The 15,334-nt window shown below is 35.4% G+C and overlaps 1 protein-coding gene across 1 annotated transcript in view; it reads right to left on the bottom strand.

Annotated features, from left to right (window-relative positions):
• Positions 1–729: 729 nt before the first annotated feature.
• LOC119779924 (ectonucleotide pyrophosphatase/phosphodiesterase family member 2) overlaps positions 730–15,334 on the bottom strand; it is a 47,625-nt gene continuing 33,020 nt past the window's right edge. The window contains 3 exon segments of the mRNA XM_038279774.1: positions 730–1,575; positions 11,387–11,540; positions 12,068–12,200. Of these exon segments, the coding sequence (XP_038135702.1) occupies positions 1,405–1,575; positions 11,387–11,540; positions 12,068–12,200 (458 nt within the window). The 3' untranslated portion in view covers positions 730–1,404.

Below are 15,334 nucleotides of genomic sequence, written 5' to 3'. Positions count from 1 at the left end.
AGTGAGCATGTGAAAGGTTATGCATTTCTGCTTTGAGTCACTAGACGCTATGTCAGCATATTCCATCTGACATTTTCACATTGCATGTTTGCAGTCTGATCAGGTGTTTTTTTTCCGATTACTTATGGTCATATATACAGTATAATCTGATTAGTTATTTTGTTTTTCAATGCTGATGAAGGTTCTCAGTCATCCAGGTCATAGTCATTCCGTAAAAATTCAAAAAATATCCACTGGACTTGGTTTCCAAGATTTGAAGACGTTTCGCCACCTCTCCAGGAAGCTTTTTTAATTCGAATTGAGAAAGCTTCCTGCAGGTGGCGAAACGTCTTCAAATCTTGGAAACCAAGTCCAGTGGATATTTTTTGAATTTTTACGGAATTTGTTTTTCAATCTGAATACATTCTAATCCAATCAATAAATTGTATACAAGTAAAGATAGCGAGTAATTTGGATGATGTTTGTGACACTGTGCACAATTATGTGTGCATGCAAAGGATTTTTTGAAATAAAATAAAATGATTTTGTGATCCTGTTTAACTGACTCTACTAGGTTGTATTTATACAATTTTTTTAAGCCAAAGATCTCTTTAAAACAGCCAAGGAGCTTGTATTGGTGGAGGATAAAGGTTTGTATTTTAACCTTTTTAAAGCTAAATAGGGTAACTTAATTTACTTATGATGCAAAAATAAAAGGATGATTAACAGTAAGAAATATTTTTGGTTGAATTAGTTTTTTTATGTTTTGAACAGTTCTATATTTTATAAATGTTGAGCAAAAAAGTAAAGATATGGTTAGCTTTGGTTGACCCAGCATTGGTACCAGAGTATTATATGGGGTTAGATTCAGTATGCAGACAAATTATAATTTTTTGCATTATGTGGCATACTTCGGTGCTTCTGTAAGCATTTTAAGGGAGGTAAGCATGAATTCTTTTGGTTGTATATCCAAATTATAGCATTTTTTTTCACAAGATGTGATTTGCTTTTGCTTTTACAATCACTGGGAAAATACAATATGTCTGAGCTTATGTGCTTTTCAGTTAATAGGAGGATCTCTTTAATTGCATATAGATTACAGGGTTAGGTGCGCTCTTTCTGTTTCAATTCATGCGTAACATCAGAAGCAATTTTTTGTTTCAGTTGCTCATGAAGTCTGCCTCCATGATAAGATCTTGTTTAAGGCTTAGTGTTACTAATCTTTGCTAAAACCTTACTGTCTTCAGTTTCAATATGCATTATGTTAGAGAAAGGTCTTTTTTATTAATTACCAGAAATGTACCCCCATGTTAAAGCTCTTCTTAAACAGTTCCTTTGAAGCAAAATAAGTATACTTCAGCGAGCATGCAGAGATAATACAGGGCTGTCATGACATTCTGTGCATCTGTGTCTGAGTTTCTTAGTCTAGTCATCATTCTCAAAGGTGTTCATGTAGGTTTTGAGGCCCAGGATGCTGGTATAGGTGAGGTTGGTGGATCTGTAAAGGTCCAGGCCCGTTAAGATCTCCACATCCCGAACTCGAGCTGTGTGGTGCTTCAGCATGTCTTCAACCCACTGGGACTCATTCTCGGCATTCTGCAAACATAAATAATGGATTTATAACCACGGATACAAACAAATCCTAATGATAAACTTCCCTTTCCGTGGAAAGGAATTATTCATAACACATCTAATAGCCCTAATTTATTTTCAAAAAAGTACACAGGATCAAATAACTTCATGCAGCTATTTATAATCAGCAAAAATCATACACAGAAAAAAGCCTGAAACAATCAGAGAGATGAAACAATCCGATATGGCCAAACAACGAAAAGGTATTTAAATCAATTTGCAGTGATTGAGATCATGGAAAGTGTAGTTACTTCAACAAAGGGATCTTATCAGGCATTCAAAAACCCAAACCCATAATGTAGAACCGATGTTTTAGAACCAAATAAACCATTGGAGGAGAAGTGAATCATGTTGAAATGAGTAAGAAAGACAAATGTTCTACAAAACAAAAACACTGCAACAGGATGTCAGAGAGCTGAAAATTGTTTAATGTCAAAGGGCACCTAAAGACAGTTAAAAGGGGATTGTGTCTTTTAAACACTTTCTAATTTGACCTGGAGAGACTCAAACCAAAAGATCTGCAATTTGAGAAATTTTATTCAATTCAATTCAATGTATTATTATTGGAGGAAATCAGCTTATTGCATCATTGATTCGCTGCAAGCCAGTATGTAGCGACAGTGGAGAGGAAAAACTCCCTTTTAACAGTAAGAAACCTCAAGCAGAACCAGGGTCAGTGTGCCGAGGCCGACTGGGGTTCAGAAGGAGACAGAAGCAGAGATACAAAAAACAGCTGTAAAAGATGGCCCCGTCCAGGAAACACATCCAGGCAGACGAGCTCTTAGCCAGCTCCCATGTCAGAGGATAAAGACAGCACATCCAGCCAGTCACAGTCTGGAAAAACAGACTGATCTCCAACATCTATAAACAAAGGTGTTGATGGCAGCATCACAGCTATTTCTCTCCAGGATGAGGTCATAGCCAAACAGGAACAGACCAGATGAAGCTACATTAAAAGTAGACAGGGTAGACAGACTAAAACTGGTAGTTGGTTTTATTTACTGCTTTAACCTTTTTGTTAACAGCTACAAAACAGCATACATACTTGATCCTGGAGATAAATTTTTTTAACTCTGCTTATAAGAACATCAGAACACCAGTAATCTAGTCTGAGCAGGAAAAGCTTTTGCATTCCCAGTTTCACATGACATTTAATAGTTGGCTCTAACTCTACATTTACAGTAGTTGCCAGTCTGAGTTAAAACTGCTCTATCTGCTTCATAACTACAACATAAATGAGCTTGCATACCCCTGCTTCCCTCTTTAATGTATATGCTTTACTGCACACATATTACTGCATAAACCTTTCTACAAAAATCAGACCTTGATTATTCAGAGCAGCTCGATCAAAGCTATGAAACTGATTTAGTCATATTCAATTACAGATACAAAAAACGGAATAAAATTCTGGATGTTGTGATTTATCTATCTATCCTTTTGGATAAATAGGAAACACTAAGCAAAGTGTGTCACTGTGTTGGTCATGTTTAGAAAAGAACAAGAGTATTTAAAACAAATGTTTAACAAGTTTATCTATGAATCAGGGTCTTACTGTGACTATTGATTTCTCATCTCGACTAGAACAATCTTTTCACGTCAGAAAGAGTTTTCTATTTATTTTTAAATCCAGTTTATAGGACAAAAGAATCAACAACTTTAAAGCAGTTCTGAAATATGACTTTTTTTTGTTTGATTTTTGATCTCAGTTTTGTTTGCCATGTTACGCAATTTGAAGTATCCTTTTACAGAAATGTGCTATACAAATAAACTTATGTTGAAATTAATATAGCAGATAGATCTTGATAGTTTCCTGGATTAAACAACGGCTGGAGGCAATTAGGGATTTTCACATTATTCTATTTTGTTTGACGCAGAATACTCACTTCTTGGAAATGGTTGCCACATTGTGGCAAAATTCATGAGAAAATTAATGTTACAGTAAACAGTTGATGTTGCTTTTATGCAGTGGAGTATAAAGACTGTTTTCTTCTGCTTCAATTTAATTTTATCTGAAAAACATTCATCTTTGCTAACAATAACAAGTCAACGTTGTGTAGACACTAATGTGTGATGCTTTCTCTGAAATTCGTAAGCAGTGAATCTTAATATCTGCAAGCGTAGTTTCCGTGTGTTTCATTGAAAGGCTTCTACGGGAAACCACAGAGCACATTACAAGATGCATTTTTTCCTCAAAACAGATTAATTTTTGCAGGAAAGATTGGTTAACAAGCTTATGTGTGTTTCTCTGTGAATTTTATGAAATGTTTAGCATGGATTTAATTCTGATTTATTCAGATAAATAAAAAATAATATTGGTTACTAATTAAAAATATAAGTTTCTATTTCAACATGGGAGCATTTGGAGTGAGTTTTGCTATTATTAAGCAAAGAAATCCACAAAGACTGGTTAGCTATAAGAGACGGATTTGAATCAAGGTCAGCTCATCTATGTTTAGGTAAATAGGATGAGTTACTTTGTGGCTGGATTGTAAAATCAGCATCTTATCCACTTTATTTCCTTAAAATTGCTTTTTTTGTGTGTGTGTGTGTGTTTGTTTTTTTTTTCTGTAAAATGGTGCATAAAATCTTATTTCTTTGTTTTTGTTTTGAACTTCAGATGAAAAAATCCTTAATGAAACAGCAAAGCTAGTTATATTATCGAAATTTAAATAAAATACACAGTGTGGAAAATAAGTATTTGAACACCCAGCTATTTTGCAAGTTCTCCCACTTAGAAATCATGGAGAGGTCTCAAATTGTTGTCATAGGTTCATGTCTATTGTAAGAGACATTATGTAAAAAAAGAAAATCCAGAAATAACAGTAGATTTTTTTTTTTTTACTATTTATTTGTATGATACAGCTGCAAATACGTATTTGGACACCTGTCTATCAGCTAGAATTCTGGCCTTCAAAGACCTGTTACAGTAGTCTGCCTTCAAAATGTCCACCTCCTCTCAATTTATTATCCTAAATCAGATGCACCTGTTTGAGGTCATTAGCGTCATAAAGATACATGTCCACCCCATACAATCAGTAAGAATCCAACTACTAACATGGCCAAACTGTCCAAATACACTAGAGACAAAATTGTACACCTCCAAAAGGCTAGGAAGTGCTAGCAATCATTACAAAATGGAAGAAGCTAGACATGACTGTCAATCTTACTTGGACTTGGGCTCCATGCTAGATCTCACCTCATGGGGTCTCAAAGATCCTAAAAAAGGTGAGAAATCAGCCCAGAACTACATGGGAGAAGCTGTTCAATGACCTGAAAAGGTTATAAAGGTTACTGTTGGTAATACGCTAAGACATCATGGTTTGAAGTCATGCATGGCACGGAAGGTTCCCCTGCATAAAACAGCACATGTCAAGGCCTGTCTTAGGTGGTTGGTGTGACATCCAGTGCACAAAACTAACAGGAAATGCAACATTTTTTAAGAAAGTTGGAAGACAAAATATTTATTTTAGTTTTTGAAAGAGAAACGGGTAATACCGCTGTTTTTATTTTTGTTGTTGTCACGTAATCTTCTTGGCTCCTAAAACTAGCCTGCAAACATGTCAAAACCTGTTTCCTCTCGTGATCATTGAAACTACCACAGTAATGACAAAATGCCATTAACAGACATCTTTGTGTTATCTTTACCATCATGCTATCACATTACTGAAACTGTGGTTACAACTCGTCACAATTGCTTTGCGCACGTGTATATCCTGCTCGACTGCCCTGCATCACATCACTGATTCGTATTTTAAGGAAGATTTGTGCCTATGTCCGTAAATAATAACCTATAAATGAGGCCTTTGCTCTATAGTTAGTTATTTTTCACTTCCTTATAATGGAAACTTACACCACGCTGGTTGGATCCATTTCCTTTTTTAAAGGTTCTTTCTGAAGCTAAGGGTTGTCAAGTACCCAGAGACCCTAATAACAAGAGACTCCACCTTTTAAATATCCTTTCTGGGAGTTCATGGAGTTAAAGCATCACATATGATCTAAGCGAATGTCTTTACATGCAACCCTTATTTTGAAACCTTTCAAAACGAAGCATGTCTGGAACCTGTTAGCACATAGTACATGTCTAAGCATGGAAAAAGAAAATATTTGGTTTCACTGGATCCTGTCATGGGCCCCATTTTATATGTTTTCTGGCAGTGGATAAGTCTGTAGAAGTTGGACTAAATTACTCATAAAGCTGATCAAATATATTTTTTAACCAAAACAAAGTCTGTACAAACTTAAAGAAATCACTCTTGCTTTTTTAATTTAATTACAAAAGACTTAAGAGGGCCTTAATTTAAACAAGACTTTTCCTGTTTCAGCCCAGCAAGAATTACTAAAATATTCCGTTTTACCGAAATTGCAAATATTAAGACGGAGAGGTGTCTTTTTTACAGTGCATGTAAAATATTTTTAGTAAATTTTCATTAATTTCTAACCTTCAAGTCATTCTGATGTCAAGCAGGAGTGAACAAATAGCTCTGCTACCAACAACTATGACCGCCTTTTAAATGTCATTTGAACTTATGCCAATTTCATTATATTTGCTATATAAATTAAACTTTGTTTTAAATTCTTATTTTATGTGTCTTTTTTCCCCCTCCATCTCACCCATGACATCCTCATCCTTTGCATGTCTTTTCCATCTCACATATGATCCAGCGGTTAGGATTCCTGGTTTTTACCCAGACAACCTCAGCTTTTTATGGGAAAGTAGATTTGTGGGATTGATGACTCTTGAATTTGGAGCAAGGTTGCAAGTTTCCCATTCAAGCACCACAGAAACTCTGGGTCTCTGGACAAGGCATTAGAAGCAGCTTACTGGGAAGAGGGGTTAAATGCAACTAGGACTGCAACTAAGGATTATTTTGCAAATCAATTATTATGTTTATATTTTCGATTAATTAATGAACAGATAGCCAAAGGTTCCTTAAAGAAGATTTTTTTAGAAAATTAAATCAGGTGAAACTAAAACTTTTCCAGTTGAGGAGTTTTGGATAGAGCTTATTGACAGACAAAAAAAGTGTTTTTTGTTTGTTTGTTTTTTTTATCTTAAATGCAAAATGTTTACATGTTTTTTTACAATTTGGGTTATTACTGCTTTAGGTGGGTTGGTCTGTCAGCTAAAGGTATTTTTTACAGTCTGTATACTCCAGTTAACGATTAATGGATTACTAAATTAGTTGACCATTATTTCAATAATCGATTAATCAAAACTAATTTAATTAGTTGTTTCAGCCATAAATGCAATTGCAACAATCAGTTTGCCTTTGGGATTAATAAAGAATTTTTAAACTGAATTGAGTCGAATCAGTGAGCTTTAAAGTAGTTTACTTTAATTTAAAATCGATTAAAGATGAGACATCCACTGCTCCTGATTTTTTTCTCCTGTTATTTTGTCTTCTTATGTCACAACTGTGTAAAAACCAAAGGTTGGAATGTAGAACACGCACAGAGCTGGTTTCGTTTACAAAGAAGCCTCTCAGATAAAATGAATTGTAATTTTGATTTAGTACTAATTACGTCATGTTTATTCTTTGGGTCAACGCAGCACATGTTTATTTTTCGATTACTGCCATGAGTTTGAAGATTGTTTAATAACTTTTCATGCTTTATATAAATAACCAAATGTTTTGCATGGGTAAACACTGATTTTTTTCTATGTTCTCTTACTGAACTACTTCTGGGAACTGCATTAAAAAGATAGGGTTATAGGAAATACAGAAAATCATACTGAAACAGCAAGTGAAACTTAAACCAGGTACAAATAAATATAGGTGTAAAGGTGAAACCACTAAGAACACACAGTGATGTCATCCTCATTTCGTTACATACGATTCCTTTCTCAGAATAGACTTAGATTTAGAGAAGCTTTATTGTAATTTTGTATACACAAAGTACATACAAAATGTATTCAAAAATAAAATCCTATTATACAGCTTTCCAGCAGTGAATGAGCAGCAGCTTAGCAGTGAAGATCAACTTTTCATTTATAAAGTGCAGCAGCGATCAAATAAGCTTTTGCTTATTTTAAGGTAAACTAAAATGCAAAACGTGTCAAGATGGGTTATAAAAATGCTTGTGTGCTCTGCAAAGGCTCTGGATGTTTCCTCTGCAGCCTCTGAAAAGAGAACAGTCTACTTAAAAGAAAGTGCAAAAGCTGCTGGATAGTTAGACACCACAGAAACCAGAAAATACTTGGAAAGTAACCCAACCTATGTAAAAACTGTCACGTCCTCTACACGTCAGAAGTCTATGAACGCACCCCCCCCACTGGTGACTATGCAAAAAACTGTACTCCGCATCATCTGACAAATTCCTTCTAACTGAAGTCATCAGCACTAGAGAAAAGAACTGTTCCTTCTTTCTTCCGTATACTTGGAACTTGCTCAATTGTTGAGATTGTATGTTATATACCAGGGGTAACCAATTAAAAAGAAAAAAAGAAAATCAACGACCAGTTGATTGTCAAAGGCCGTTAAAAATTATAATCTGTTACTTTAAACAGCATTTAAAACTGAAATAAAATGCAAGTGTTTGTGCATCCATGTTATACCTTGCCTTTTTTAATAAAAACAAATAAAAAAATAGAAAACTTTTCCATTTTAAAATCGAAAGTGCTTTTTGAAACAATCTTTCACAGTTCGGTATATAGACGATTTCCTGACGTTCATATCCTTTATAAAACATCTGAACTGACCTTTTTTTCTTTTTCTTTCTTTTTTATGGCTTAATGAGAGAAGTGGACTTAACGCTGCCCTGCAAGGATTTTTAAACCTGGGTTTGAATGGTGAAAAGCTATTCTCAAGCACATATCAAGGTGCTCATTCGTGAGCCTTGATCGATATTTATTTTTTATTATATTGATGGTGGAGAATGCTGCTTTCACCAGTTCACAGCAGTACTTCCAGCAGTCCACACTTTCTCTGCTTTCTTTTTCTCATCTTTTCCTTCTTCCCCATCGCCCGGCTTGCCACCGGTTTGCCTGCTGTGTCTAAAAGTAGCTAGCAGCAGCAACCCAGACTGACGCACCTCATTGGGTAATTTGTATCACATGCAACCTGGTGCCGGACGCTCCGGAGAGCTTTAGCCATGTTAACAGGAGAAGCAACACAAGTAAAGTTAGATACTGTTGTCAGACAACATACGGTAATTTGTAAATGTTCTAAACCATGTTTAGAAGATTGATTAGCCAGCAGGTGTGTCCAGATCCGGACCCTGGTCTGCTAATCCGTGACCTCTGCTTTATACCAACATGAGCTCAAGTGGAGTAAATATTGTACTTGTTTCTATTATATATGTCAGTAAATCTAGTACCCAGAGATCAAGGGTGAACTTTTACACTGCATGAAAATGCTGCATGCTGCAAATCTGGTAGTGGCAGTATGAGGCTTTTTTCTTTACCAGGGAGAGCAAAGCTGGTCAGAATTGAAAAGATGAATCAAGCTGAATGTAGACAATTGTGTAAGAAAACCTGGTTAAAACTTTTAGGAAAGTAGAGGAAGAAAAAACCCTAATTGTACCATCATATCTACAATGGAAATATGCATTGCTTAAGCTATGGCCAAAATCTAACTGAGAATTTGTGGTAAGAGTTGAAAACTACTGTTCACTGGTTTTCTCCAATTCTGCTAAACATTAAAAAGAACAATCAAAGTTTCAGGATCAAGATGTACAAAACAAGTAGAGAATTTATATTTTTCATATTTGTTTGCAAAGCTGACTGTATGAATTGTGGTTCTGCAAAGTATTATAAAAAAAATGCATGGCACATTTAATCATTATTTGTAAAAATTTAGAAATCAGTATCATATAATTTTTTCTCTTCTAAAAAACATCCTAAGGAAATAGACTGACATTAGAGATCATATGTGGGCACATTAGTGGTTCAATGAATGGGTTTGCAAGGGACCTCATAAAATGTAGAAAAAATACAACATAGTAATGTTAGTTTTAGCATATGTTCAATTTTCCTTTTATTATTGTAAAACTTGCATTTGTTTATTTGACATTATGTATGTCTACATTTGTTTATGTCAGCTGCCTGTTTACCTATTTGTAACTAATCACCAAAGCAGAGTCCTTAATTAAGACTTTTCTGATTCCAGTTTTAAAATGCTTTTGCTAAACTTTCTCTTTATGTTCTATTTTTCCACCACTGCTTGTTGCATGCATTAGAAAAGAAGTTCAAGTTTAGCTTGACAGTAATAGCCTCTGCAGCTACAAAGAAAGTAAATATGATGGTAAGACAACAGTTCCTCTTACATCCAGATCAAGTGGTATGCTTACGAACGTTTAACCCTATTAACTCACAACAAAAACCTCACAACAAAAACCTCTTGATTCTGTAGCACAGACAGAATCAAGAGGATTCTGTCTGTGCTACAGCTTATTTTGCAATTCAAGTAAGACGAGGAATCCCTGTGTTGGATATAAATGTCATGTTATGTGGGTTGCTCTTCCTTAAAATGTTGAACCATGATCAGTTTGTCATGATGTTAGAGCACATGACATATTATACCACACTTGAAATCACAAGGTCAGCAGTTAATTGTTTTTCTAGCTTCAGTGACAAATACTCCACATGTGTCATGAACGGAAAGATATTACTCACACATTTGCTCAGGTGACTGTGAGGAAATAAAATTACAAAAATTCTGTTTGTGTGGAGCTGATTTTGCAACTATATGTAGGAGACAGTATTTTTTTTCCTCCTGCTCACAAGGATTTTCTGTATAGGGAAGAAAGTCACACATTTTACTAGCAGTGACAGTCATTTCTGACATACAGTTGTCTAGATTTGCAAAATCTGCAGATCAGATCAAAAATTAGCCGGATCAATTAGCATGTCATGGGACTATTTAGTATGACAGTTGACTTCCAATCTAAAAATTTAGTATGACAGTTGACTTCCAATCTAAAAATGGCAATACACCGTGCCTGACTTTAAAATGAAAAAATACAAAATTCTTGTAGGCATTGCTGAAAACAATATGCATAAAAGGTGTCTGCACAAACAGAAAGTCATGGACTCCATGTTAATGAGATAGAATATGAAAATAAAGAACTATTTCATATTTTTTTTTACCTTATTAACCTATTGAACTCTGCTAAAGCCTCTTGGATTCTCATTTGTGCAGGTGCTCCTGCAAATCATCAGCCTCATTACCTGGGTGCAGGACGCCAAATTGATTTCTGATTGGTAACCTGCCTGCTGTTTTAACCCTATGCCCTGGTTTTCAGAGGACCAGAACTCCAGACCTGCTGTTTTTGAATCTACTACTTCACCCTGTTTGTTAATAAATTTGTTAAACCTGTTTTTAAGTGTCTTCTGGGAGTTGATTTTTGTATGCGGGTTAGATGCCTGAACAGGACCATTGCACAATCTTTATTTTACGAAACATAAAAATTATAAATCCTAGTAAAATGAAATAATACTTGCATATAATCTAATCTTTTAATTTGAATCCTAAGACCTTTTAAGCCCAATTACATACTCAAATATACTGTCAATAGTTAAACAAAAATCTAGATCAGTGGTGTCAAACTGGTTCCAGAAAGGGCCGTGTGGCTGCAGGTTTTCTTTCCAACCAAGCAATAGCACACCAGACTCCATTCATCTCATCAAGTGAGTCTAATCTGAACATGATGAGATGAATGGAGTCTGGTGCTACTGCTTGCAGCCACACGGCCCTTTCTGGAACCAGTTTGACACTCCTGCTCTAGATGATAGTTTGGACATTGCTGCCTCCTGGTGGTGTTATTTTGAACTTACATTGCAGGTTTCACTGTTGTCTGGCCTGTGAGGAAGGATGAAGGAGAACACCTGAAGTGCCCCTTCACACTCATCCACCGTCTGGTTCATCTCCTGGCAACTTGTCACAATGGTGTAGAAGTGGGTAGGAATGGGCAGTGCTTCTTCTGAAAACCTTCAAAACATAAAAGTCAGACTTCAGGTTGGAAATTATGGGGCTTTAAATAACATTTTTCATGCATTGTATTAAATGCATTGTGATTAAAGCAGTGATTTACTTTTCCTTACAAAAAAGTAATAATTCAATTGGCTTAAAATCTGTAGCATATTTGGCAGCTAACTATAATTTGCCAAAACAGGTTACAAAAGTAGAGGATGGCACTGGGATTCTTCTTAAATGAGGACATTTATAATGATACTACTTTTGTCTTTCTGATGTTATATGATTTCAAACAAGAAAACAAAAATAAAATCCAGGCGATACAATATATTGTAATGACTGCTTCTTTTGTATCGTTTAAAACATTAAAGGCTAATGATTATAGGCTAAAGCATGAGACCAAATATATGCTGTGTTATATTTTCAACTTAGGACATAATTCAATATTTCCTCCCAAATAGACAAGCTTCTAATCTCACATATGGTATCAACTACCACTGCAATACAGTGTTTCTATGTAAAAGCTACTGTAGAAAACATACTCTTTAATCTGCTCCGTAGTGTCTCGAAGGCCATCGTAGTTATGGTCGAAGATAGGCCCGCACAGAACATTAATACCATTGTTTTCGTTACTGTAAAGTCTTAGCAGTGTCCTCTGCAGGTAACTCCAAATTCCTGTGCATAAATAAAGAAAAAGACACAAAATAAAAAGGAAGGAGGGGTCCATCCATTTTAAAACATCTTATATTCAACTGTTCAACTTCAGAATAAAGAAAAAAACATTTCAGAGCGACATATTTCACCACAAACCGAATCTCATTAAATGTCAGATTTCTAATTTACATTAATTGGATATAATACATGTTTATAATTGACAGAAATCCACAGTTTCACACTATATTTACTGTGTTGATTTATTTTCTTTATTTCTAATTTCAAAATGAATGTCTGAGGGGCAGAGATCAGAGAAATGTAAAAACATAGTCCTACAATATTTCTAAAGTAAGATTACTGTTCAAGATAGAACAACTCCTTCAATCTATATATTCAAACGGACAAGAGACAGCAAATACAGTTGGCCACAGTAAAAGCTGAGCTAAGTTATTGCAATGTCTGGTTGATTACATAGAAATGATGTCATCAGAAGAACATAAATATACATAATGTGCAAATTCCAGCATTACAGAATCAAAAAGAATAGGTAAAAGGAAATAAGGAATATAAAGCTGTAAAAGTAAAAAAGGACAAGAAATTTTGCTTTCTCATAATACAAGATCATATATACATTTGGTGACGTACGTGTGCAGAGTCCAACCTATTTAAGCATAAAAAGCTGGCTCAGCAAACGGAGTGTGACACCAGATTTGATTTTAAAGACGTCTGTTTTAAGAGGTTAAGTCTTTTTGGGAGAAGGTGACTTCTAATCTATCTGAATTATTAGAATTAGAGATTTCATTTCAACCAAGTTTGCTGTTACTGAATAACGGCTCATAGTTTGAATGTACAGAGAAACAGCGAAAAGTGTTGCTCGCAGGACTAACAACAGCAAAAAAAACTAATTGTTCAGAGATGGCTCCCCCCAAACAGGCTTCCTATTAAAAAATGGTTGCTATACTTTCAAGATGTTGTAATGATGGAACTGTCTACTGCAAGAATCCATACGGCAAGAGTGTCAACCATGCAAATGTGGGAAAAAACTGCAAAGGGAATTTCAGACTTGCAAGTGAATAACGCACAATGAGATGTCTCACATGCTTTGTCATTTTTCTTTTTTTTTCTTTTTTTTTCTGTGTATTGGGTCATCTGATTTATAACTAAGGTTGGGTTCGGGTGGGGCGGGTGGGTATTGATCACTGACTTTGTAATGTTCCTGTTTCCCAGCTTTGGAATTTGTTCTTAAATAAAAACAGTGAATCACACTGTTTTTTATTTATTAAGAGCCCAAAGGGGAATCAAGTAGTACTTAAAGGTATAGTGGTGGATGTTCTTTTTCCGGATGGATCATCAAAATAAGGTGTCCTCCTTAATGTCAATCATTCTGGTGATATCTTTAAATAACACTGTCCTACGTGGTCATCCCAAGTCTGATATAGTGGAAAAATTGCAATTCTTCTTTTAGGAAGTAAGCTTGTATGAGTGATGGAAACAGCAACTTTTAAACAGAGTGTGCACAAAGAGAAATTGGCTTGTGCACGCTCTCGCACGTGTTTAATAGGCGTTCTCTCCTAGTAGCTTTTTTTTTTTTTTTTAAGGGGAAAGGGCAGATCTTTTTTCAAAAATTCACAAAAATCCTCCTCTATACCTTTAAGAGAAGCATATCTTCATTATAATCCCCAAGTGTAAGAAAAAGGTTTGACACAGTAAACCTTCTTTTAGAAGCGCTTATGGATCTTTACTGCCCTCCTCTGGTAAAAGGGAAAAATGCATTACATTAAGTGCTGACTTTTGAAACCTAACATCTTCACATGCTCAAAAAGACCCATATATCCTTCTGTTCTTAAGCAAAATTGTTTAAGTTTTTTAAAGCATTAACTATTTAAGTGATTTCAAACCCATGAATTAACCGTTTTTAAAAGCTGACCCGGGCGATACAGGTTAAATGTGATGTCAAATGTCCCTGAAATCTGCAATGCGGTAGACATTGACTACAGATGCCTGAAACAGCGTTTTAAAAAACAGTAAAGGGGGACCATGCGATCAGAATTTATTCATCATGGGTGAACTGGAATTTTATCTTTAAAAACATTTTTTGCAGGATTGATCTAAAAGCATTTAACCCCATTGCCCCAAACACACACTCAGAACTGATGACAATAACTGATCCGTTTGTGCATCAGGAAGTGCTTGTTTAATCTGATGAGTCCTTTCTTTCCACATAAACAATGGGTATCAGCCTGTCCTCACTCAGACCTAATGTCACCAGTGTTCTTTATTTCTATTTTATGTGTCAGTGCTAAATCTCAACCTCTTAAATGAAGAGTAAAAGACCGATGAACATTTTACAGCCTTAATACAAATAAACAACTCTCTCCATAGAAATAGATCGGATGACAATAATGAATTATTTGGCTGAGTTGTGTTTTGGTTCAAAGAGAGAGGCTGTGTTGTGTGCTCATAAGTCCTCTCTCTACATAAACAATGGGTATCATTATGTCCTCTGATGTCACCGTCTTTCAGTCCTTTGCCTCATGTGACACCACTGATTGTCACTGATGCAAAGGAAAAAAAAGGAAGGATTCTAAAATCTACCACTCTTTGAAAAAATTTATGTTTTTGTGGGGAATGTTTTTTTCGTTTTGTTATTCAAATTCCTGGAAGAAACAGATTTCATCTGATAGACCCAGTCACTCTATTGCATTACATATAAATCTAAATCTCTCAATTTGCCCTATATACTAATGCAAAGTTAGCTTCACATGTATTAGCTTCCTTAGAAACAAAAACATTTCAAAATGATCCTATATCTAAATCCAGGACACATTTCCACTTATTTCAACGTATATGTCTATAGGTTGAGCAGCAGGAGAAGCCAATTTACATGCAAACTCTATGGCCGAAGCGTATGAAGGTGCATCAAAAGGTCCTGCAGCACATGTTGAGCAGCTGGTGCAGCTCATCTTGAAGCATCTGAAGCTGCTCTAGTAGTGCAGCATCTCATGAGCATCTACAGTAGTAGCCATTGAAAATTTTCCCACTTTCCTTGATGGGCCCTTGGCTGGTCACCTACAATTTCTTTTTAAACACCAATCTTTGTACTTAAACATTATTTCTGTCATGATTTGTGGCCACTAAGATCTAAAGAAAATTGC

Source organism: Cyprinodon tularosa, unplaced genomic scaffold, assembly GCF_016077235.1.
Source record: "Cyprinodon tularosa strain WSP-4 unplaced genomic scaffold, ASM1607723v1 ctg153, whole genome shotgun sequence".
Lineage (NCBI taxonomy): Eukaryota > Metazoa > Chordata > Actinopteri > Cyprinodontiformes > Cyprinodontidae > Cyprinodon > Cyprinodon tularosa.
The sequence above is the reverse complement of the archived record's forward strand: the minus strand, read 5'-3'. Positions and strand labels throughout refer to the sequence as shown.